At 43.6% G+C, this 22,357-nt stretch overlaps 1 protein-coding gene across 1 annotated transcript in view; it reads left to right on the plus strand.

Moving 5' to 3' along the window:
* FREM2 (FRAS1 related extracellular matrix 2) overlaps nt 1-22,357 on the plus strand; it is a 212,164-nt gene that overhangs the window by 185,755 nt on the left and 4,052 nt on the right. Inside the window, exons 17-23 of the mRNA XM_038386548.2 lie at nt 5,818-6,010; nt 11,730-11,834; nt 13,037-13,164; nt 13,257-13,391; nt 16,600-16,726; nt 19,123-19,310; nt 20,253-20,399. Of these exons, the coding sequence (XP_038242476.1) occupies nt 5,818-6,010; nt 11,730-11,834; nt 13,037-13,164; nt 13,257-13,391; nt 16,600-16,726; nt 19,123-19,310; nt 20,253-20,399 (1,023 nt within the window). The remainder of the gene's footprint in view (nt 1-5,817; nt 6,011-11,729; nt 11,835-13,036; nt 13,165-13,256; nt 13,392-16,599; nt 16,727-19,122; nt 19,311-20,252; nt 20,400-22,357) is intronic.

Here is a 22,357-nt window from a genome sequence, read left to right on the forward strand (position 1 = left end):
CCTGACATGTCAAGGCTGCGTTCCATTCTCCTCTCCATTCAAATTCTTTTAAACAAACCTGCTTTGCATTGTACCTTTAACTCACCTGGCCATCTGCCTTCCTGGGGCTGACCCTTCACTTTAACAAACTGTTATTGTGTAAATAAGTGGTTGATAACATTGTTAAGCTTGCATGGATAAATTGAAGAGATATATCCTACAAATGCAATGAAAACTAGGTTCAGGCAACTTGGAGGACAAAATTATAGTTAGCATGAAAATCCTGCTTCATTGAGAAATATATTACAAAGGATTCAAGGACTACTGCTTGCCTCTAACTATTTTTCATGCTATAAACACCTAGTGATGAGGACACACTCTCTCATGCTGTCCCTGATAGTATCCCAATGATCATGTAACACAATGGCTCTCAAAGCCGGTCCGCCGCTTGTTCAGGGAAAGCCCCTGGTGGGCCGGGCCGGTTTGTTTACCTGCCTTGTCTGCAGGTTCGGCCAATCCCGGCTCCCAGTGGCTGCGGTTCGCTGCTCTAGGCCAATGGGGGCTGTGGGAAGCAGCGCGGGCCAAAGAATGTGCTGGCCGCCCTTCCCACAGCCCCCATTGGCCTGGAGTGGTGAACCGTGGCCAGTGGAAGCTGCGATCAGCCAAACCTTCGGACGCTGCAGGTAAACAAACCATCCCGGCCCGCCAGGGGCTTTCTCTGAACAAGCAGCGGACAGGCTTTGAGAACCACTGAACAGATCATTTTCCTGGGCCAGGTTCTGCCCTCACATATACTAGGGCTGTTTTGTTAAAATCAGTGGGGTTACAATCGTGAAATTATGAGCAAAATGTGCCTAAAATGGACCTGAAACAGAGAATGTCCTTTCTGATGTGTGTTTCTCATTTAATCTGTGCAGTGACAGATCTGGCACTGAAACATATTTGGAGTATCTAGTAAAGTGTTCTCCAATGGAAAGACAAACTGTAGAAATGGTGTGTGTGGGTGGGGGTTGTTTTTTACCTCTTGTAATCCTGGCATGGGAACCATCAATGTTCAGAAACAGATGTCAGGCTCATTCTGACATTTCCGATTGCAAAGGAGATGCTTGTAAGTCTACTCCCCACACAGATGACAGGCATAAAAGATTTGCTTCACTCACAGAAAATACTTGTATAAACAGCTGTTAGAGTGATTTATTGATCTGCAGCTTTATCAGATATTGGTAGAGTGCATTTCTTCTACTGCTTGGAGCAGCTTCTCTGTTCTATCTTCTCATGTTCTCCAGGCGTGACATGGTTACAGGGCATTAAACACAATTTCCTGGATCCCACAGCCCCCCTCTCTCTTGGCTCTGAGTGTGACAGTGAACTATGAATATCCACTTCAGCATCATAAGGTTAAAAGTCATACAACATTCTGAGAAATTATTCTAGATATTATTTTAATTATTGTATTGCTAATGACTAAAACTCTGATAATGCGACTGCTAAGTTCGACTGAGTATGGAATACATAGATATGTAATGCACCTGTTCTGTATCTCCATAGCACTTAAACTGATACTCTACTTTTATAGCTCTCTGTTAGCCTCCTGCTTTCATAACATCAAGTTAAAATAGGAACAGCTGCCTACTTTGATTAGTCTCTGCGGGCAGTGCTAAAAAATGTAGCTATCACAATGGAAGGAATGTTTTCCGTATTCAATTGAATGGCATATCCCAAGTAGGTCTGGAAAAATAGGGTTTCTCAAACTATATGGAAATGGTTAGTTGATTTCTTGTTTTTTTTCTATCCAGACTAGAACCAGAAGCATTTGGTTTCTGTTCACTGGTAACTCAACTTGGAATGCAGGGAAAAAGTCCCTTCTCCAGTCTCCACAGCAGCTTTTTAATAAGCTTGCCCATTTTATTTTAGCTTTATTTCGTTTGATCGAAGAGATGAACTACATGTTTTTTATTTTATTTTTCTGTCTACTGGGCTAAAATGGTTATTTTCACTGGCAGGGTTCTGCTTGTTTGTTAAGAAATAGTGTAGTGATGCAACTTATTTAATAACATTTGTGGTAGAATCTGAGTATAGATAATGGACTTGATTAATCTTGGTGGCCATCGGGAGTGCAATTGTCAGCCCTATCACTGAACCCACAAGAGGGCAGCTATTCTGGCAGAGGCATATTTTCTCTCTCTCTTTCTCTCTGACACATGCCCAGCAATATTACCTAGGGTTGCCAGGCATCCGGTTTCTGACCGGAATGCTCAGTCGAAAAGGGACCCTAGCACTGTTGACCAGGCCGCTGAGAGTCCAGTCAGCAGCGCACCGGGGCTAAGGCAGTCTCCTTGGCTGCCCTAGCTCTGCGCAGCTTCTGGAAGCAGCCAGCATGTCCAGTTCCTAGGCGCAAGGGGGACCAGGGAGGCTCCACGCGCTGCCCCCGCCCCAAGCACCAGAACCACAGCCAATGGGAGCTACGGGGGCAGTGCTTGCAGGCCCAGGCAGTGCACAGAGCCCCCTAGCCCCTCCGCTTAGGAGTCGGACATGCCGGCCGTTTCTGGGAGCCACCTCAGGTCAGCACCACCCGGTTGGAGCTCACACTCCCTACTCCATCCTGCACTCCAAACCCCTCGGCCCTGAAGCCTGGAACCCTCTCCTGCACCCCAAGCCCCTCATCCCTGGCCCCACTCCAGAGCCCTCACCCCTTCCTCCTGTACCCCAACCTCCTGCCCCGGCCCAGAACCCCCTCCCACACTCTGAACCCCCAAGCCCGGAGCCCTCTGCTGCACCCCAAACCACTCATCCCCAGCCCCACCCCAGACCCCCCAGCCAGAGTCCTCAGCTACTCCCATACCCAACCCCCTGCCCCAGTCCAGTGAAAGTAAGTGAGGGTGGGGGAGAGTGAGCAACGTAGGGAGGGGGGATGGAGTGTGCAGGGGGCAGGGCCTCAGAGAAGGAGTGGGGTCTCGGGGAAGGGAGTGGAGCAAGAGTGGTCAGTTTTATGTGATTAGAAGATTGGCAACCCTAATGATATCCCCTGCTTTCCTTTATGGGTTCTCTCAGGGGAGGATAGCTTTTAAGTTCCATACAGGGAGGATGATCAAGAGATGTGCTGAATTAGCCCATCTCCTAATGCACTGATCCCAGCCAGGCCTTTTATTCTTTCTATGCTGCACCAGCAGGCTTCAGGCCCTCCTAGGGAGCAAGGGCTGTCAGTGCTTTCTGACACTGGAACCGTCTTTCGGGTAGACTTTCACTCAGCAGGGACCCGCAGACTTATTTTCACCAGTAAAAATGTCTCCAATACAGAGACATGTGCCCTATAGAATGGAGGTGGAAATGCAAGTCTAAATTGTTGCTTACAGATTACGTTAATTAGTTCATGTAAACTATGCATAAATATCTGACAATGTCTGGTGCATACAGCTCAGGAAAAGGTGTAACAGAAAAGCAAAACATTGCACTATGCTTGTTTTCTTTACAACAGATAATTGAATATATGTCAAACCTTTTACCATGTTAGCTCTTTTAGCTAGGGGTTTTTTCCCCACTCCCCTCATCACACACAAACTGAATTTAAGATCTTTGATTGGTTGGTTTGTTTTTTGCTATACGAACATGCAGATGGAAAACAAATACTCATATGTAAAGATCAAGAAAAGGCCATTTGAGCTGGTAGAGATGTGTTTAGTTATGGAAGCAAATGGGTTTGAATCTTGACTATGTGCCAGGAGTGCAGGATTGCTCCTGAATCAGAGGCAAATCAAATCTCCTCTGGAGCTGCATCACAGCCTGCATTTGTCTTAACATAAGTTAATATCCTATTTTATTGCTTTGGAACAACATGCCAAATCTGTGCCCGAAGTAATTCCATTGAAGTCAATGGAGTTATCTCAGGGTGAACTTGGCCCTATTTGTGTGATACATAGTTGACTGAAGGAGCAACATTTTTTGTCTAAGAACTTCTTGGCATTCAGTACACCTAGACAGGAAAGCTATTATCTTGATCCAGAAAAAAAGTTCCTGGCCATATTACTTAAAACCAACAAAGGAGCATTAATCTTAACTGACTGTAACAATAGCACCTAATATTAGCTGTGAGGCCACTTTATTACATAGCACTTTAGGAATCATAAATACACATTTCAAGATCAATTGGTAAGTACTAGTAATAACAGACACTTTATAAAAATATTTTCCAATTATACCTTGAACTGCGAGACAAGTGTTTCTACAGACCAGATTATAGAAACTGACTAAGTATTAATTGAGCTTTCATAAATCTTGTAGCTGGATGACTCAAGTGATCTTTTGCTGACTCTATCTCTGATTTTAAATACAAACGTTTGAAAGGATCTAGAATATCTTTTAAAACAGGAGAAAGTAAGAAAAGACTCTCCATTCCATAAGTTTCCAGATGATGTAGAGTTTAAATGTTAATGTGTGTTAGAAGTTGACTCCACAAGCAGATGAAATGAAAGGAAGGAGGTTTTTTTGACAGCACATTGCACAGGCTAAATGATTTTGCATGTAGAAGCACATTAACAACTGCCAACATTTTCTGGAACCAAGTACTTGCTTACTTCATAATGTGAAGTGCTGCAAAAAAGTAATATTGCTATACTTGTGGTTTCATGTATTACTGTACTTTTTGTCAGGGTTAGGAAAACATAAAACAGGAGTAAGAGAGACCCAATAAATGGATCTGAATCACAGAGGGTTTGGATTTCACACAACTTGTAAAATTTTAAACCCGCACTAGAGGTTTTGCAAAACGCTTTTAAAACCCTATAAGGTATTAATCTGGGGGAGATATTAAAAGCCACAAATGGCAGTTAAGTGCCCTCCTCACTGAAATTGAAATATTTCCGTCTTCTCCATTACCCTCTTACCCTTTCCCCTCCAATGCAACCCATGGTGTTGTAAAAGTTCCTCAGTTACAGGCTCTCGATGGCCCTATCTCTAATAATAGGGCTGTAACTGCAATATTATTTCACAAAAAATGAATATTAAATGAAAAAGATATAAAAAAGCTGTTCAAAAAATAAAAAGGGCATAGAAGTCAGATAACCTATTGTATATAATAGATTGTGATGTTCTAACCTTGTTCTTCTTTACTTCATTAAACATACCTTTTCTGATTGAAAATATTTAAAGAGAGTATTAGTATTTATATGATATAAACCAAAAATACTCTTTTTTAAAATCAGATTTAACTTTCTAATTCTTTTCAGTTGAAAGTATTCTAACTTGATCCTTCAATGCACTATTAGTATTTATTTATGGAATGCATGCAGTATGACACCCACTATCTACCCATAGAAGAAGCCACCGTTCCAGCCATTAAGAGAATTTAATCTGAGGCTTCAATCTTGCAACGAGTTCCATGCAAATGCAGGGTCCTCCCATGCAGAGGTTATTGCGGGATTTGTCATCTCAGAAGATGAGCACTAGGTGAAAGTTGAGGGAGAAGGATAAAATGTACAAGCAAAGATTTGTTTTGTTTTGTTAATCAGCTGTCCCCAACTGGTTCTCTATCCAGCCATTGTTAATTGGCTATTTACAAAGATTGAACAAGAATGACGGGTCAAAAATTAGTCCCTTATTGTCAGAATTCATATCCTGTTTCAAATACAAACAGGGCACTTAAGAGGACTTGTGTCCACATGCAATCCATTGAAATTCAGTGCTTTATTCATCATGTATAATTTGGAAGAGAGAGTACTCATCTCATTCAAAATGTTTACCGTAATCTATATCTTCTGTATTTTTTGCTTATGCATTAGTGTTGTCAGTACTGGACTATATTTCATTACCACATACCTAACTAACTGATTTTGGTTTTTATAGGTCCTCAACCTAGTGCAGTCCTATGTGACCTTGCGAGTCCCCTTGTATGTCTCCTATGTTTTCCATTCTCCTGTGGGTGTAGGTGGCTGGCAGCATTTTGACCTACAGTCTGAACTTCGGCTGACTTTTGTGTATGACACTGCCATCTTGTGGAAGGATGGAATTGGCAGCCCACCTGAAGCAGAGCTCCAAGGTATGTTTTTAGACGTTGTTGATTTTTACTCTTACTCTGTTGCTGAAGCTTTAGGTTGCATGCAAAAGAATAATTTTTGAAGCAACCGTAATATGAAAATATTACTTTGTAGCATATATGTGAAATAATTAATTGCAAATAATCTGCCGTTGGTCAGCCATTCTGTTCAATATTCTAGAGAGACTTTCTGATTTGGAAATTCTGTAAACTTGACTTCAGATGTGTTATTGCATTGAATGAAAAATATCAAGACATTTATCAATCACCTATAAAAAATCATAAAATTCCCTTTTTCTTACATGTTGACTGAAATTTAGGATTTGTTGTGTTTTTCTATTCCATTGTCACACAAGCTGTCATGGATTATAAAACTTTTAAGTAATATGAATTCATTATTCTGCTGGCTATGAAATATTGCACAGTTGGAAGCAGTTTTAAACTCAGCGAAGACGCATGCATTAAACTCTCAAAGGAAGCATAAGTCATATAAAATAAACTCACTATATACCAAAATGATAGATTTGTTACAGTATAATGGAGAGACAAGGTGGGTAAGGTAATATTTTTTTATAGGACCAACTTCTTTTGTTAAAAGACAAACACTTCCGAGCTTTCACAGAGTACTTCTTCAGGTCTGAGAAAGGTTCTCAGAGGGTCTGTCTATACTGTGATAAAAAACCCATGGCAATGAGTCTCAGAGCCTGGGTCAGCTGACTCAGGTTCTTGGGGCTCAGGTTGCAGAGCTAAAAATTCCAGAGGCCAACAGCTGTTTTCCTTTGGGCTTAGCTACACTTGCGAGTTACAGCGTATTAAAGGAGCCCCAGGTGCACTAGCTCACAGCCGTCCACACTGGCAGGGCACATAGGGCGCTCTGACTCCGCGGCTGGTCCGCTCCTGGTACTCCACCTCAGCAAGTGAAATAACGTTTTGTGCGCCCCCACTGGAGCACCGTGACACCAGTGTGGACACCCTGGTCTGTTAGTGCGCTCTGATAGGCCTCCAGAAGTGTCCCACAATGCCTGTTCTAGCCACTCTGGTAATCACTTTGAACTCTACTGCCCTGCCTTAAGGTGACCAACCGTTAGACCCGCCCTTTAAATTCTCTGGGAATTTTGAAAATCCCCTTCCTGTTTGCTCAGCCAGACGTGGAGTGCTCTCAGCGAATCTTTCCAGGTGACCATGCCTCCACGCGCCAGGCGATCTCCAGTATGGAGCAATGGCGAGGTGCTGGACCTCATCAGTGGTTGGGGGGAGGAAGCTGTCCAGTCCCAGCTGCGCTCCAGCCGTAGGAATTACAATACCTGCGGGCAGATATCAAGGTACATGATGGAAAGGGGCCATGACCGGGACGCACTGCAGTGCAGGGTTAAAGTGAAGGAGCTGCGGAATGCCTACTGCAAAGCCCGCGAGGCAAACAGCCACTCCGTTGCTGCCCCTGTGACCTGCCTTTTCTACAAAGAGCTGGAAGCGATACTTTGGGGCGACACCACCTCCACTCCGAGTACCACCATGGACACTTCAGAGCCCAGTTCAACAAGGCAGGAGGAGAAGCAAAGCAGGAATGAGGGTGCTGAGGCAGAGGAAGACACCCCGGAATCCCTAGATGCAGGCAGCCAGGAGCTGTTCTCAAGCCAGGAGGAAGGTAGCCAGTTACGGCGGTCGGTGCTTGGGGAAGGACAAACACCAGAGGAGGTTCCCAGTAAGCAGCTTTTATTTTGGGAAGGAAGTTATTTGGTGCGGGCTCTGGGGACGAGGCTGGTTAGGGCTGCATGCATGCCTAGATGCAGAATAGGGCGTTGATGTGCTCTCTCACATCGTGGTAATCGGCGTCAGTGATCTCTTCAAAGGTCTCATCCAGAACTTGGGCAATGCGCTTGCGCAGGTTTCTCAGGAGAGCCACTGTGGTCCTTGTCCCAATAAGGCTAACTTGTCCGTACCATTGCGCCGTGAGGGGTGGGGGGACCATTGCTGCCCACAGGCAAGCTGCTTATGGGCCAGGGCAGAAGCCGCATTGCTGTAGAAGACCCTCCCTTGCTTCCCAGGTCACCCTCAGCAGCGAGATATTTTCCAGGACGAACTCCTGTGGAAAATGTGGGGACAGTGTTCAGTATAGGGGCCCCCTGCCACTGTTGGCTCTCCCCAAGACACACAAACCCAGAGGACAGTACAGCCATGAAACAATCCATCATGCTTGAACCTGTGCTTACTCACTATTTTGGGGCTCCCGTGGGTTGTGTGCTTGCTTTGGTATGGGCAAATTATGCTATGGTGTAGACTGTGCTTGCCCTTAAGTATGGGGGAATCATTGCTCTGCCTGATGTGAACAATGCTGCCTCTGATAAGTGTTGCATTTTGCCCTTACAGATGCAACTGTGAGATCTCAACCGTCCGTGTTGTTATCGTCCGAAAGACTCCAAAGAATCAGAATGAGGCAACGTAGAAGCAAGGAAGATGTTGCATGAAGTAATGCAGCATTCAAGTAATGAAAATCAAAAAGTGCAGGAGTGACATACAGTGAAGGGAGGATCTGCCAGCAGAATGAGGAGCGCCGGCACAAAAGCGCGGTGCTCTGGCAACAAAGCACAGATCGGCTGATGAGCACAATGGAGTGACAAGTGGACTCTATCCAGGCACTCGTAGCCATGCAGGCAGAGCACTACTGCGCCCGCCCCCCTCTGCAGCCCTTGTCCTAAAACTCTTTCCCTTGTGCCCCCATGTCACCTCCAACCCACTTTCCCCACATCCGGATTCTTACCACCACCAGCTGCCTCCAACACCTGTAGCTTCATCACCCAGCCCTAAAAACAATGACCCTTACCCACTGCACTCAACCCCCATCACCATGCAGTATAGCCATCCTGAAGTGCAGCACTCCAGACAGGAATGTTGAGTATGATAACAGGACATACACAAATCTGTGATTGTACCGTTCCCCACCCCACCCCCTTGCCCTTTCTGTTTCCCAAGCAGTTGTGTTTCTTTTCAATAAATGCATTTTCTTTTCAATACCTGGATTTTTTGGCTTTGAAAATATTCTTTATTACTGCATAAAGTAAAAGATACCTTAGCCCAGGAAAGAAACAGGCACGGCAAGTCAGCGTAGCAAACACAGATTCCTACTAACATTGGAACCACTGCACTTCACTCCCGTGCAGGGCACCAGACATTAGGGGTGGCTTTCAGCCTCAAATTTCTCCCTCAAGGCATCCCTAATCCTTGCAGCCCCACTCTGGGCCCCTCTAATAGCCCTGCTCTCTGGCTGTTCAAATCCAGCCTCCAGGTGTTGAACCTTCGAGTTCCATGCCTGAGTGAATCGTTCACCCTTCCCTTCACAAATGTTATGGAGGGTACAGCACTCGGATATAACCATGGGGATGCTGTCATCCGCCAGGTCCAGCTTCCCATACGGAGAGCACCAGCGGCCCTTTAAACAGCCAAAAGCACACTCCACAGTCATTCTGCACTGGCTCAGCCTATTGTTGAACCACTCCTTGCTGCTGTCGAGGCTCCCTGTGTCGGGTTTCATGAGCCAGGCATTAAAGAGTAAGCGGGATCTCCAAGGATCACAATGGACATTTCGACTTCCCCTACTGTGATCTTCTGGTCTTGGAAAAAAGTCCCGGCTTGCAGTTTCCCTAACAGGCCAGGGTTCCGAAAAATGCATGCATCATGCACCTTTCCAGGCCAGCCTGCGTTAATGTCAATGAAATGCCCACGGTGATCCACAAGTGCCTGGAGATCCATAGAGAAATACCCCTTCCAATTAACGTACTCGGAGGCTAGGTGGGCTGGTGCCAGAATTAGAATATGTGTGCCATCTATCGACCCTCCGCGGTTAGGGAAACCCATTTATGCAAAGCCATCCACAATGTTGTGCATGTTACCCAGAGTCACGGTTCTTCTGAGCAGGATATGATTAATGGCTCTGCAAACTTGCATCAACATGGTTCCAACGGTCGACTTCCCCACTCCAAACTGGTTAGCGACTGATCAATAGCTGTCTGGAGTTGCCAGCTTCCAGATTGCAATAGCCACCTGCTTCTCCACCATCAGGGCAGCTCTCAATCTCCTGTCCTTGCGCCACGGGGTGGGGGCGAGCTCCTCATACAGTCCCATGAAAGTGGCTTTTCTCATCCGAAAGTTCTGCAGCCACTGCGCGTCATCCCAGATTTGCATGATGATGTGATCCCACCACTCAGTGCTTGTTTCCCGAGCCCAGAAGCAATGTTCCACGGTGGTGGGCATGTCCGTGAATGTCACAAGCAAACTCGTGTCATATGCGTTACTCGAGTTGATATCATTGTCGGAGCCCTCACTGTCACTTTGGATCATAAGAAATAATTCGACTGCCAAACGTGACATGCTGGCGAGACTCGTCAGCATACTCCTCAGCAGTTCGGGCTCCATTTCTGCAGACTGAAAGGGAAGACAGAGTGCGCAGTACAAAAAACGTTGAAAGATGGCGCCAAATGCGGACGGAAGCACAGGGATTGCTGGGATGCGAATCAATGCATCACGAGGCTTTGGGACAGGACCCAGAATGCCCCGCACTCTCCACCCCTTCCCACAAGCCACAGCACCAGAGTGGGAAGAAGTGCTCTGTGGGATAGCTGCCCATAATGCACCACTCCCAATGCCGCTGCAAGTGCCGCAAATGTGGCCACGCCAGTGCGTTTGCAGCTGTCAGTGTGGACAGACTGCAGCACTTTCCCTACTGCGCTCTCCAAAGCTGGGTTTAACTCAAAGCGCTCTATATCTGCAAGTTTAGGCATGTCCTTTGTCGTCTTAGATGCAATGCCAGAGACAGACTGGGGAGAGAGGAAGTGCCCTGGGGTGCTTGTCCCTCCTTTTATAATTTCTGTCACCCTCTTGAAAAATGCTTCCATGCTGTTTCTTTGCTAAGATGTAGATATTTGTCCGTGCCCCCTTCCTTGCCAAAGAATGGCCACTTAGCTGGTAATGGTCCATCAGCCTTGTTGACTCCTGATTGAGGCATCAGCTTGCCCTTTGTCTCTGAGGAGCTGGGTCGGTGACTACCCAGACTTATCTGGGAAACATATTTCAGTCATGATTTTAGCTTATGTTCATAGCTTTGCATATAATGTTGCTAGGTGCATTTTTTCATGATTTTATTGATCAGCAAGTTAAGAGTTTTAAAATGATACCTCACAAGGCATACATTATTACAATAGGATGTAGGGTGTGAACATGGGTATATTCTGTCACAATCCCCTCAGCAGCTTCTACTGGTAGGAATCCTCTTGAAGAGCTGGCACAGATTAAAGTTATCTTCCCTCAGTGGAAACCCCAAAGGGAGGTCAGTTGCCTAAATCCCTGCTTGAACTCAGTGGTCTGCATAAGTGTAAAGAGGTGCATTTTGCACTTTCCTGCACCAGAAAGAGTGAAACGGGGCTATGGTCTTCCCTCTGTCTAGATGAATGTTTGAGTGCGGGTACCAAGCCAAAATCCTTGCTGTTCCAGGGAGGCATGTTTTATACTTTGGCAGACTGTAGTATCACACAAAGTATGGGCCCTTCACATAAATTCTTACTTGACAGTCACCATGGGTAAATCCAAAGGCTGTCAGCAGACTCCCTGCCAAATTGTTGACTGACTTGGCAATGTGAAATAAAAGGGTGACAATGTTTCATCAAACTATGACTCATTTATTATCCATTTGCATCCTGAATAATCAGTGCTACTTGGCATCTGCTGGCAGGTTCTCTCTACCCAACCAGTATGCGCATCAGTGAAGAAGGGCGTTTGGTTGTCAACTTCAAGACTGAAGCCCGATTTCATGGTTTATTTGTGATGTCTCATCCTGGTAAGTCAATTCTGAGGTCTGATAATATCTCATAGTTGCGAGTTTTATACTGGTTATTATCTTATTCCTAATACTAAAATCTGGATCTTTTTAATGTGCTGCACTCAGCAGCAGGGGCTTTATTCTATGGCAGTGGTTTTCAACCTTTTTTTCATTTGCAGACCCCTAAAAAATTTTGAATGGAGGTGCTGACCCCTTTGGAAAACTTAGGCTTTGACTGTGGACCCTTAGGGGTCCATGGACCACAGGCTGAAGACCATTGCTCTACGCTCATAAATTCATAATGTGTATCGAATTTCAAATACATCATGCCACATCCATGGCTGGTGTAAATTGGAATAGCTCCATTTATTTGAGCAGAGCTATGTTGACTTATACCAGATGAGGATCTGACCATCATATCTACCTTTCCAAGAATAGAAAAGAGTGTGTGAACCATATTTTGCTGTTAATAAAATGCTCACTGGCATTTAATGATATCTGAGGCCTTGATTCTGCAATCTAATCTATGCAGGTTGACCCTTGTGCCCCATTCACTTCAGTTAGACTACATGCAGGAGTATGGTTCCAACTGCACAGATAGATTGTAGGGTCGGGGCCTAAGTGTACTTCTGGACATGAATGTTGGAGGTGAACAAGAATATCTGAATAAATTAAACTCTCCAAACAAGATCATATACAATAGTGTGTTGAAGAAAAAAAGCATCATTAATTATATTATTTTAGTTTAACCAAGTTTCATTAACCAAAAAAGCTCCTTCATAGCAATTCCACTCTTTCTTTACTTTTAAAATACATATTGCGTTTTACATGCAGGGCAGAGCTGAAAAAGTTACAATGCAGTAGAAATTGTTTTACGTTCCCTGGGTTGGCATTCCAGGTTAAAAATAGGAGGGATTATAGATCTTTACCATTCCACTCTCCCTGTTTTGCCTTTCTGTTAAATTTAATCTTTATACAGCTTTGGTTGCATAGCCCCATAAGAGATTGTTTAACAGATGTTTGAACAAGAGTCAAGCAGGCTCAGCTGTGTTGACTATAATTGGTTTTGTTCATTTCAGTTAATAAAATCAATGCACTGTAAATGTATTGGCATCAGCCGTCATATTGTGGCTTCAGAATCGCTGGGAATGCTTTTCAAGTTCTGAGAATCTGCAGCTAGACATTTAAACTGACAAGCTTGTCTGTTGACATCTTTCTAGCCTCAACTCTGAGCTCCATGGTTATGTCAGCTGATCACCCAGGCCTGACATTTAGCCTCAGCCTTGTGCGGAGTGAACCAACGTACAACAAACCAATACAGCAGTGGAGCTTTGTTTCAGATTTTGCGGTAAAACCACAGCTTTCCCTTCCTTGGTTTGCTCTGTCCCAGTTCTGAAATATGTTAGTGGAAGTGCCATGTCTCTCCTTTGCTTTTACCAGGTACGAGACTATTCTGGAACATACACCGTGAAGCTGATAGCTTGTACCACGGTACCTCACCAGGAGTACAGTGTACCAGTGATCTGTAATCCTAGAGAGCCAATCACATTTGACCTCGATATCCGATTCCAACAGGTACCATCAAGAAATTTTTGCAAATTTTTATTTCAATTCTAAAAATCTCTCTGGTAGTCATGAAGGATGTTGGATTGACAGTCCTGGAGGCTGGAGTCCTTTCCTTCTCCACAGAACAGGTACAGAATGGGCAATGACAGTGCAAATTACTTGCGCTACCCCCACCAGGGTGACTCAGCCTTGACCTGGAGGGATTACTGAAGGAGTGAGAGTGTGTCACAGGGCTTGTCTTCACTCCCGGGGTAAATCAACCTAAGTTACGCTACTCCAGCTACGTGAATGACGTAGCTGGAGTCAACGTAGCTTAGGTAGACTTATCCCGGTGTCTTCACTGCACTGTGTCGACGGGAGACACTCTCCATCGACTTCCCTTACTCTTCTCAGAGAGCTGGAGTACCGGAGTCGACCGAAGAGCGCTCTGCCATCAATTTAGTGGGTCTTCACTAGACCTGCTAAATTGACACCTGCTGCTGAAGCAGCGTCAATCTCCCCGGTAGTGAAGACCAGCCCTTAGCCTCAAGACCCAGGTGATCTTTGGCCACTCTGCTGTGACAGCTAATAGAGTGTCAGTTGTTGCCAGTTTTGGTCGTGGCTTTTGTGGTGAATAACTATCCACTGGAGACTGGACTGAAATCCCAAAACTGTATCATCATCATGATAGGCACCAGTGTAGGAACACAGATACATAGACAGATAATATTTAGCACTGATGCTTAAGATTTTAAGTGACTCTGCAAAGGTGGGTGAGCATTATTATCCACATTTTACAGATGAAGAAACAAAAGGTGAAGGGCCAGATTGTAATAGCACCTTGTTCCAAGAATAGTCCCACTTAAGTCAATGAGTACAGGTATCACAATGTAGGCTTCAGGGTTTGTCTACATGGCAACACAGTCTGGTCTACGGAGTGTAAATTGTACAGCGCTCTCACATACTGTGCTCTAACTGCCCCATGTAGACCCTCTACATAGTGTGTGTTAATGAAGTCCTGTATGAGACAGGACTACATCAACACGAACTAGATACTTTTGAGTTGGCACCTGCAGGGTCTCCCTTGGCCAGTTAGAGCATAACATATGAGAGTGCTTTACAGTTCACACAAGTAGACCAGTCTGTGGCACCATGTAGGCAAGCTCTAAGTCACTTGTCTCAAGGTCCAAGTAAATCAGAGGTGAAAATGGTAGTAGAACTTCTCTCCTGACTCCCTGTCTAGTGCCCTATCTACTGGACTACACAACCTTGCCTGTGTGTTTTTTCAATTTTTTAAAATAGAATAATATGATGGATATTTTTATGTTGTCCCTCTTAGGAATTGTTTGCACCATGAATGAATGAGGGGCTCTTTTTAAAATCAAGTATCAAGTGGGAAGGGTGCTTATATTCTGGGTGTCTCCCATTCTAATACTTTGTTTTTACATTTCCTTGTTGAAGCTTTTTGTGTCCTTTTTTTTTTCTCTCCCTGGGAAAGCACTGTCCTCATGTTATTTCTACAAGACACAGTGTAACTTCATGGCTAGTGGCAACTCTGCTACCCAAAGCCCAGCCTCAGTATCTTGGGGACCAGTAAGAAAGAATCCTAGTATCCTTGTAAACAGCACCCTGCTACCCCAGTAGGGAAAGGATTGTTTGCACAAAGCAGATTTCTCCCTTTTTTTCCGTTCCCTACTCGTCCCTCTCCCACCTTTAAATGCCTTCTGCACACTTCCTTTAGGGAGGAATTGGGATCCATGCTGCACTGGGGTATACAAACCATGCACAACCTCCCCAAATCCTTCTCCTTCTTTGTGCAGCAGAGATCACAGTGGCTTTCCTGCAGGAGGTCCTCTGGTATGCCCTTTAGTGAATTCCCACAATGTTCTTCATCCATACACAAATCAGGCCATCTGCAGTGATGATAGTTAAATATTGGTGCGAATGTCAAAGATTAAAAGCGAGTAAGGTGATATTCCTCTCACCCCAAATAGTCTTTACATGTTATATTAGCGAGAACCTTTGCTTAAAGTGTTTCCCTCATGAAAATAATTGTATGGTTAAAGTACGGCTGTAACAGCCACAAGTTAATCAGTGTGTGACAGTGAGACATTCATGTGAAATTGCAAATAAATGGATAAACTTAAAAGAGGAAGTGTCAGGGGTATATTCACAGCTATATATAGTGTTAATGGGAACTGCTTAACTATATCTTATATAAGATTCAGTTATACAGTTCCTTTTAACGCTACTATAAATTGCCTGGCTAAATTCCAGTGCTACTAGCTGAAAATACACTTCCAGTTTCTTATTCATTAGACATTTGCTCTCTCTAAAAGAAAAGTTTGATTCAGACACTTTTGATTTTCTTTCACATGCTTGTGAAAACAACACAACCCAGCTGTGTGAATGAGGCATTTGAATTTTGAACCTCTAGGACTTTAGTCCTGTAGCCTGAATCCATGCATTAAAACTGAAAAATTCCAAACAAATAGGATAGGATAGGAATGTCTTCTATAAACAGTTTAAGTTTCATCTCCATGGAGAGTAGCAGTTGGTCTATAAGGAGAGCCTCAGTTGTACATTTTCAGTTGCTAAACCCTGCTGCTTTGATATTTTGGAGTCTGTTCTGTGGAAAAGTGATTTCAAGAGGAATGAGTAGGTCAGCTGCATAACTTCTAGTGATAGTTTCTAATGGTATTTTTATGACTTACCCCATCAGCCTCACACAAAAGCAAGTGAGAAGGTTGTTCGTTTACCGTTTGGAAAAAAAATAGAATTCTCTCTTTTGTTAGTGGTTCTTAAATATCTCTTGTTTATTTATCTTTTTAAAAACAAAACCTGTGCAATCTCCAAACTGTATGTATCCTTGTTCTCCTGTTACTGTTGCTCTGGTCTTCTGCCACCCTCCTCCATTGTATTCTATGCCACCTGTCACGTCTCGACCATATTTATATTGTAAGCTCTGGGAATGTCTTCAGTTTTGTGTTTGTAGAGTGCACAGCCTCATGGGGCCCCAGTACTGATTGAAGTGACCCTGGGTATTACTGTAATATGCATAATTTAAAATTGATTTGTATCAAGTATATAAAGGCAAACATAGTAGACACTAATTTTAATATTAATTAAGAAATGAATATTGTAAATAACTGACTTTTCACAGTAAATATATTCATATAGGTGAATACACAGACCAGATTAATGACTGCATGTTGAAGAACTGTATGCTGTATTTTAGGTCAGCGACCCAGTGGCTGCTGAGTTCAGCCTGAATACCCAGATGTTCCTCCTCTCAAAGAAGACTCTCTGGTTATCTGATGGCTCGATGGGATTTGGGCAGGAGAGCGATGTTGCTTTCACAGAAGGTAAAATAGTACATAGATGATGGCTAATTTATGTGACATCCTTTTACTGTGTTTCGCTCTTTCAGCATTTTCTTTCAATCAGAACAAACTACCACCACGTGTCTTTCTGCTTTTGCCAAGCCTAAATGGGAATTGATCATATTCTGGTCTCCATTCAGGGTTAGACCTGTTCCGCTCATTGCTCACTTCTCAAAGCAGCAGTAATAATAATAGCAGTTTCATATTCTAAGTACTTTACAAACATTGCTGATCCTCTAACAACATCCCTAAAAGGTAAGGGTAACTGCACCTGTATTCCTCCCACCTCTGTGGTCCACTCCAGGAGTGCCCAGACAGGTATCTTGTCTCCAGTCATCATCTATCTCTGGGCACAAACCCTTGTCCTCCTCCTCCTGACAGGGAAGATTTAAGGCTGCTCAGTTCCCTGCCTTACACTGGGATATCCCCAGCAAGCCAGTCTGCGTAATGGCCAGCGCCTGTGGTTTGGCTACAAACAATGTATTGCCAGCAGTTACAAGTTACCACACCGTTCTGTCTAAGCAAACATGTTTATTCTTAAGACAAAAGCATTACAGAGAACCCCTATAAAAACCATAAGCATATTTAAGCACCCACTAAATATACCAGGAGTCACCAGTCAGTCTTGTGGGGCCATAGGAGGCTAAAGTATTTCCAACTCTTCCTCATGGGTTGAGACCCCCCCTTGGACAGAAGGTCCTGTCCAATTGCTGGATCAGAAAGAGAAGGCCCCAAGTCCATATAAATTCAGCCTTTTTATGCCAGAAGCCCTTTCCATGGCTGTTAGTCTCTGGAAAACCCAGGTTGAAGCAGTATATGCAAGCTTTTCCAGGGAGTGGTACTCTCTAGAGGTGTTTACAACCTAAGTGATTCACCTTAATGACCACCAACTGTTTTTGATTCCTGGAGGAGCTGAGGTAACCCTCCCACATGGCACTACATACAATCCCTGGCCCAGAATGATGCAGAGAATTAATACAATATGGTCCCCCGAAGATAGTGCATGGGATGCCAATATCTGGCACGTAGATCCTCTTTGTACAGATGGGGGAAAAAAAGCAGATTAATTGATTTGTCCTCTCAATGGAAATCAAAGTCAAAACTGAGATTAGATCCCAGAAATTGCTGCTTTCAAGGTCTAAGCTCACACCCCAAGAAGGTGAAGCCAGATCCAGCGAATAGAGCTCTGGACTGGGACTCAGGAGACCAGGGTTCTGTCCATGTCTCTGCCACTGATCTGCTGTGTACCCTTGGCAAATTACCCAGCCTGTGTCTGTCTTGGCTATTTAGAATGTAAGCTGTTCAGGATAAGGACTGTCTCTTACTATGTGGTTGTACAGTGCCTGGCATAATGGGACGTAAGTCTCTGTCAAAACCTTTAGGTGCTTCTGTAATATACATAATAAATAACAAGCCATATATCTCTCTCAAGATAAATTCACAGTGTCTATTCATTCTGATGTTTGTTTGACTCTTGGCCATGGACTAGCATGGTCTGCTACTGGCAGTGCTCTTTTGTTGCATATTTTTTGACAACCCACAAGTCTTTTATGGGTTTAGCAAGCAAAACCTGCCTTAAATTTTGGCAGGCAGCAGAAAGTCTTAAAAACTCCGTATGTCTCTCTCCAGTTTTGTCAAGTTAGGTGTGAACAAATTTAATCAAGTGTTAAGAAGCCAGAGTTGGGGAAAAAACCCACTCTGGAAATAGAGGAATGATTTCCCATAGAGTAGATGTCATTTTCACTGGTGCCAAGTACTGCCCATCTGACTAAGTATTAACAAGTTCTTACGCCCTATGGCCAAGGTCCTGCTGACATAGAAGAAGGTATCTTGCTATTTCAGACACATTTTTAGAAGACAAAAGGCTGCAGTCCAAGATGGGATGGGGGGGGACCAAAGTGGCTCTATTTACCTTTGCTCCTTGTGAATTATGGATCCAGCAGCATCCAACTCAATTTTTGAGCCGCCCTAGTGAATGCTATAAGTTAGAGCAGCCTTCAATGGCCACTTATGGGCTACTCTGCTGGCCCAGAATAGATGGAGCACAGTGCATTCTAGCCATGCCTCTTCCTGCCCCTCAGGCAAACCCCTAAACTGGGAGTTCTGCAGGAAGGTGTTGTAGGACTACACCAGCCGTGGAATGCAACCCATTCCCTACTGCCAGCGAGATTCCTGGTGGGAAAATCCACCTGGGTTCCAGGTCATTTATGTTGCTAGAGCTGCGTAAAGGGACTGGAGAACAACTCAGAATTGAGGCCAATATGTTAAAAGGAGCGTGCTTGTTGTACAGGTGTCTGGCCACCATCAGCTCATCTGATGTACTTGGATACTTGCTTTACAGAACAATATATTGTATTTGAAACAATGATTGTTTTCAGGTGATATTATATATGGTCGTGTGATGGTGGATCCAGTACAGAACCTGGGTGATTCCTTTTACTGTAGCATTGAGAAGGTTTTCCTGTGCACTGGAGCAGATGGATATGTACCCAAGTATAGTCCACCAAATGCAGAATATGGCTGTCTAGCTGATTCTCCATCCCTCTTATACAGGTTTAAGATTGTGGTAAGTGTTCTGCTTTTAATAAAAAGCATGTGTAATTTTTTTTCCAGATTTTCAACACCATTTGTTGTTTTGAGCCTGCTGCAGGCAAGGGTCTCTCAAGAACATACCTAGCAGCTTCCATCAAGTTTTTGACTTCAGTTCTAGTCTAGTGCAGCTTGGTTAGGGCATAATATTGTTATCCAGTACCTTCATGGGCTGGTTACAACGTGGATAATCCCGCCATCACTTGTGGCATATCTTACAGTGTGACTTGTCAAGATAACAATATGACATGTTGCTTGTATAGTCTCATAAGTTTAAGCTTGGAAAGATTAGATTTTTATCAGTAAAAGTTGGTGAACAGTGATTTCACTGTACACACACAAACCACAAACATATTTCCATTGATAATAATTAAAGTTTATAGATGGGCAAAGTAAGCAAAATGCTGCTTGAGAACTTATTAGAGTTTGATTTAAGGATATTTACTTTATGTATGTTGACATGTGATGTTGACAATTTGGGTTTAAAGCTTTAACTTTCTGAATCTCAACATCTACTGTCATTAAATGATTGTCTGATGCCCATATTGTCTGACCTGCCCCATAATTTCCCACACCTGTGAAAATTTAAATAAATAATTTTAAAAATGCTTAAAAATAAACATCTATATTTTCCATCAAAATTATTTTAAAAAGTATGGAAATCTGCCAAGCCTACATATATTATATGGTTCAAAACAGGAAAACCTACACAAGAAGTGGTAGTCAGATGTAATCACAATGTTGCTGAAGAGCACTTTTTCCCCTTAGGAATCCACCAGATTACGTAAAATAGTATGTGGTGATTATGTTCCTGGGAAAGTTGCATTTCCATGTGAATATAAAAACCTCTTTCTTTGCGGAAGTGAATGTGCGAATGTACAATGTACAAACAGAATTATTTTTCTCTTTCACCATTTAGGACAAAGCTCAGCCAGAGACACAAGCCACAAGCTTTGGAAATGTGCATTTTAATGCAAGACTAGCCATAGATGATCCTGAGGCAATTCCTTTAGTCAAGCAACCTGGCTCAGATGGATTTAAAGTAGACTCAACACCACTGTTTCAGGTGAGCAGTCTATGGGTCAACCTCAAGAATACTGTTCTAAGAATCTCAAATAAAGTCAGGCATCATATAAGGAAATACTTGATTATTAGAATAATGAACTTGAGGATATGTACACTGGAATAAGGACACCAACACTGGTGTGAATCTGAAGTCACTCCATTTGAAGCCAGTGAATTTGCATAGGTGTAAACCAGTATAAATGAAAGCAGGGCCCAGAATATTAATGGAGATTGAACCAATCCCCTGCAGCTCTCTGTCCTATTTTTGTGGGATTTTCCCTTGTTTTTTGCCCTTTCCAGATGCTTGAGGCTACAGCCAGGTCATTAATGTACCAAGCTGTTGTACATACGTACACTGCAAAGTTTAAAATTATTTGTAAATGATGATAAAGTGACCTGCTTTTGACTCCAGTCCTGGATTGGGAGGTAGAGGTGGGGGAAATCTAGAGAGGAAAAGTTCAGGATGAGTGATGATAAGGAGAACAGTGGACTATGATTGGCATGGAGCTGTGCTAACAGCTCTTGGAATTGACGTCTCAGAGAGAGATGAAGTGGGGGAACTTGGAAGGGGCACACAGGGCAGGGGAACTCTTATGACAGTAAACTTTAAGGGCTTGATGCAGCTCTTATTGAAGTCAATGGAAAGATTCCCACTGACTTCAACAGGAGTTGGATAAGGCCTTAAATGCACCTGATAAGACTTTTCAGAGCAAGGCTCTTCTCCTCTGGACTTTATACACCAACCCAACATAAACTTTTTCATGGTCAGTTAAAAAAAAAAACTTGGCAAAATCAAACAAATGCTTCCTGAGTTAAGGTTGAAAGTACGTTTCAGCAAAGTCCAGCTAACGAAAGTTACCGAAACAGTATCACTTTCTGTACAACCGTTCTACACCATCCAAAGCACAAAACCTCTGAATGTCTAGAAGTGAGCAGGTAAGGGACCAACTACTTTCTCAATGCCATATCTTTCATTCATGCTCAGCCTCTTGATTTATGCAGCCCATACAAATTTTACTTTTCCCCTATAACATTTGCAAAAACAGATGGGAAGGTCAAAATAACCAAGTAGAAGAAACAATAGGGAGCCCTTACTCTGACTGTTGAACATTTTAAGCACATGTGGAGTCCCATTAAAACCAGTGGGGTTGTTTGAATGAGTAACTGCTCACCCATGTAAGTAAGGGTTTCACAATTTGGCGCATAGAGATCATAACATCCCATTTGCTATTTAAGGGTTCTTTTTCCAGTAGTAATATAGTCATTTGTTCTGTCCTCTTAGATTGACAACACAATGAGAGTGGCAAACGATGATGGTAGGTAGGCAGTGGGGGGATAAAAGTAAATTATAGGAAGGTAATGCTCACATGGCGGTAAACATAGTAAAACTAGATATGGACTAGCCATGAAATGCCCTAGAGAGACAAGGTGGGTGAGGTAGTGTCTTTTATTAGACCGACTTCTCTTGGTGAAAGAGACGAGTTTTCAAACTACACGAGCTCTTCTTCAGGTCTGAAAAGACTTGTCTCTTTCATCAACAGAAGTTGGTTCAATAAAAGTTCACCCACCTTGTCTCTCTAATATCCTGGGACCAACATGGCTACAACAACGCTGCGAACATGAAATGGCCTGTTCATTGCATGCCCTCTTTTTGATGAGCTGGTGCAAATACAAGGCCAAATTGTGGCTCGCCTCTGGTTGGGCATGCATAGTGGGCAGAATGTGCAATGATTCTTTCTCTATGGAGTACAGCCATAACTTGGTCCTTGCACAAGGACTCTGTGAGGCCAATGACACAACATCACCAAAAAAGACGAGGGAGGAGATAGCCCATGCTCCTCCATCTGCACCAGACAGCAATGAAGGCTGGCTATGGAGGGACTCGGGCTCCACACTCTGTGTGTAGCGGGTGGCATGATTGCCAATTCCTGCTGGGGTGCTGGGCAGATTGGCATGTGG

This window comes from Dermochelys coriacea, chromosome 1, assembly GCF_009764565.3.
Source record: "Dermochelys coriacea isolate rDerCor1 chromosome 1, rDerCor1.pri.v4, whole genome shotgun sequence".
Classification (NCBI taxonomy): Eukaryota; Metazoa; Chordata; order Testudines; family Dermochelyidae; genus Dermochelys; species Dermochelys coriacea.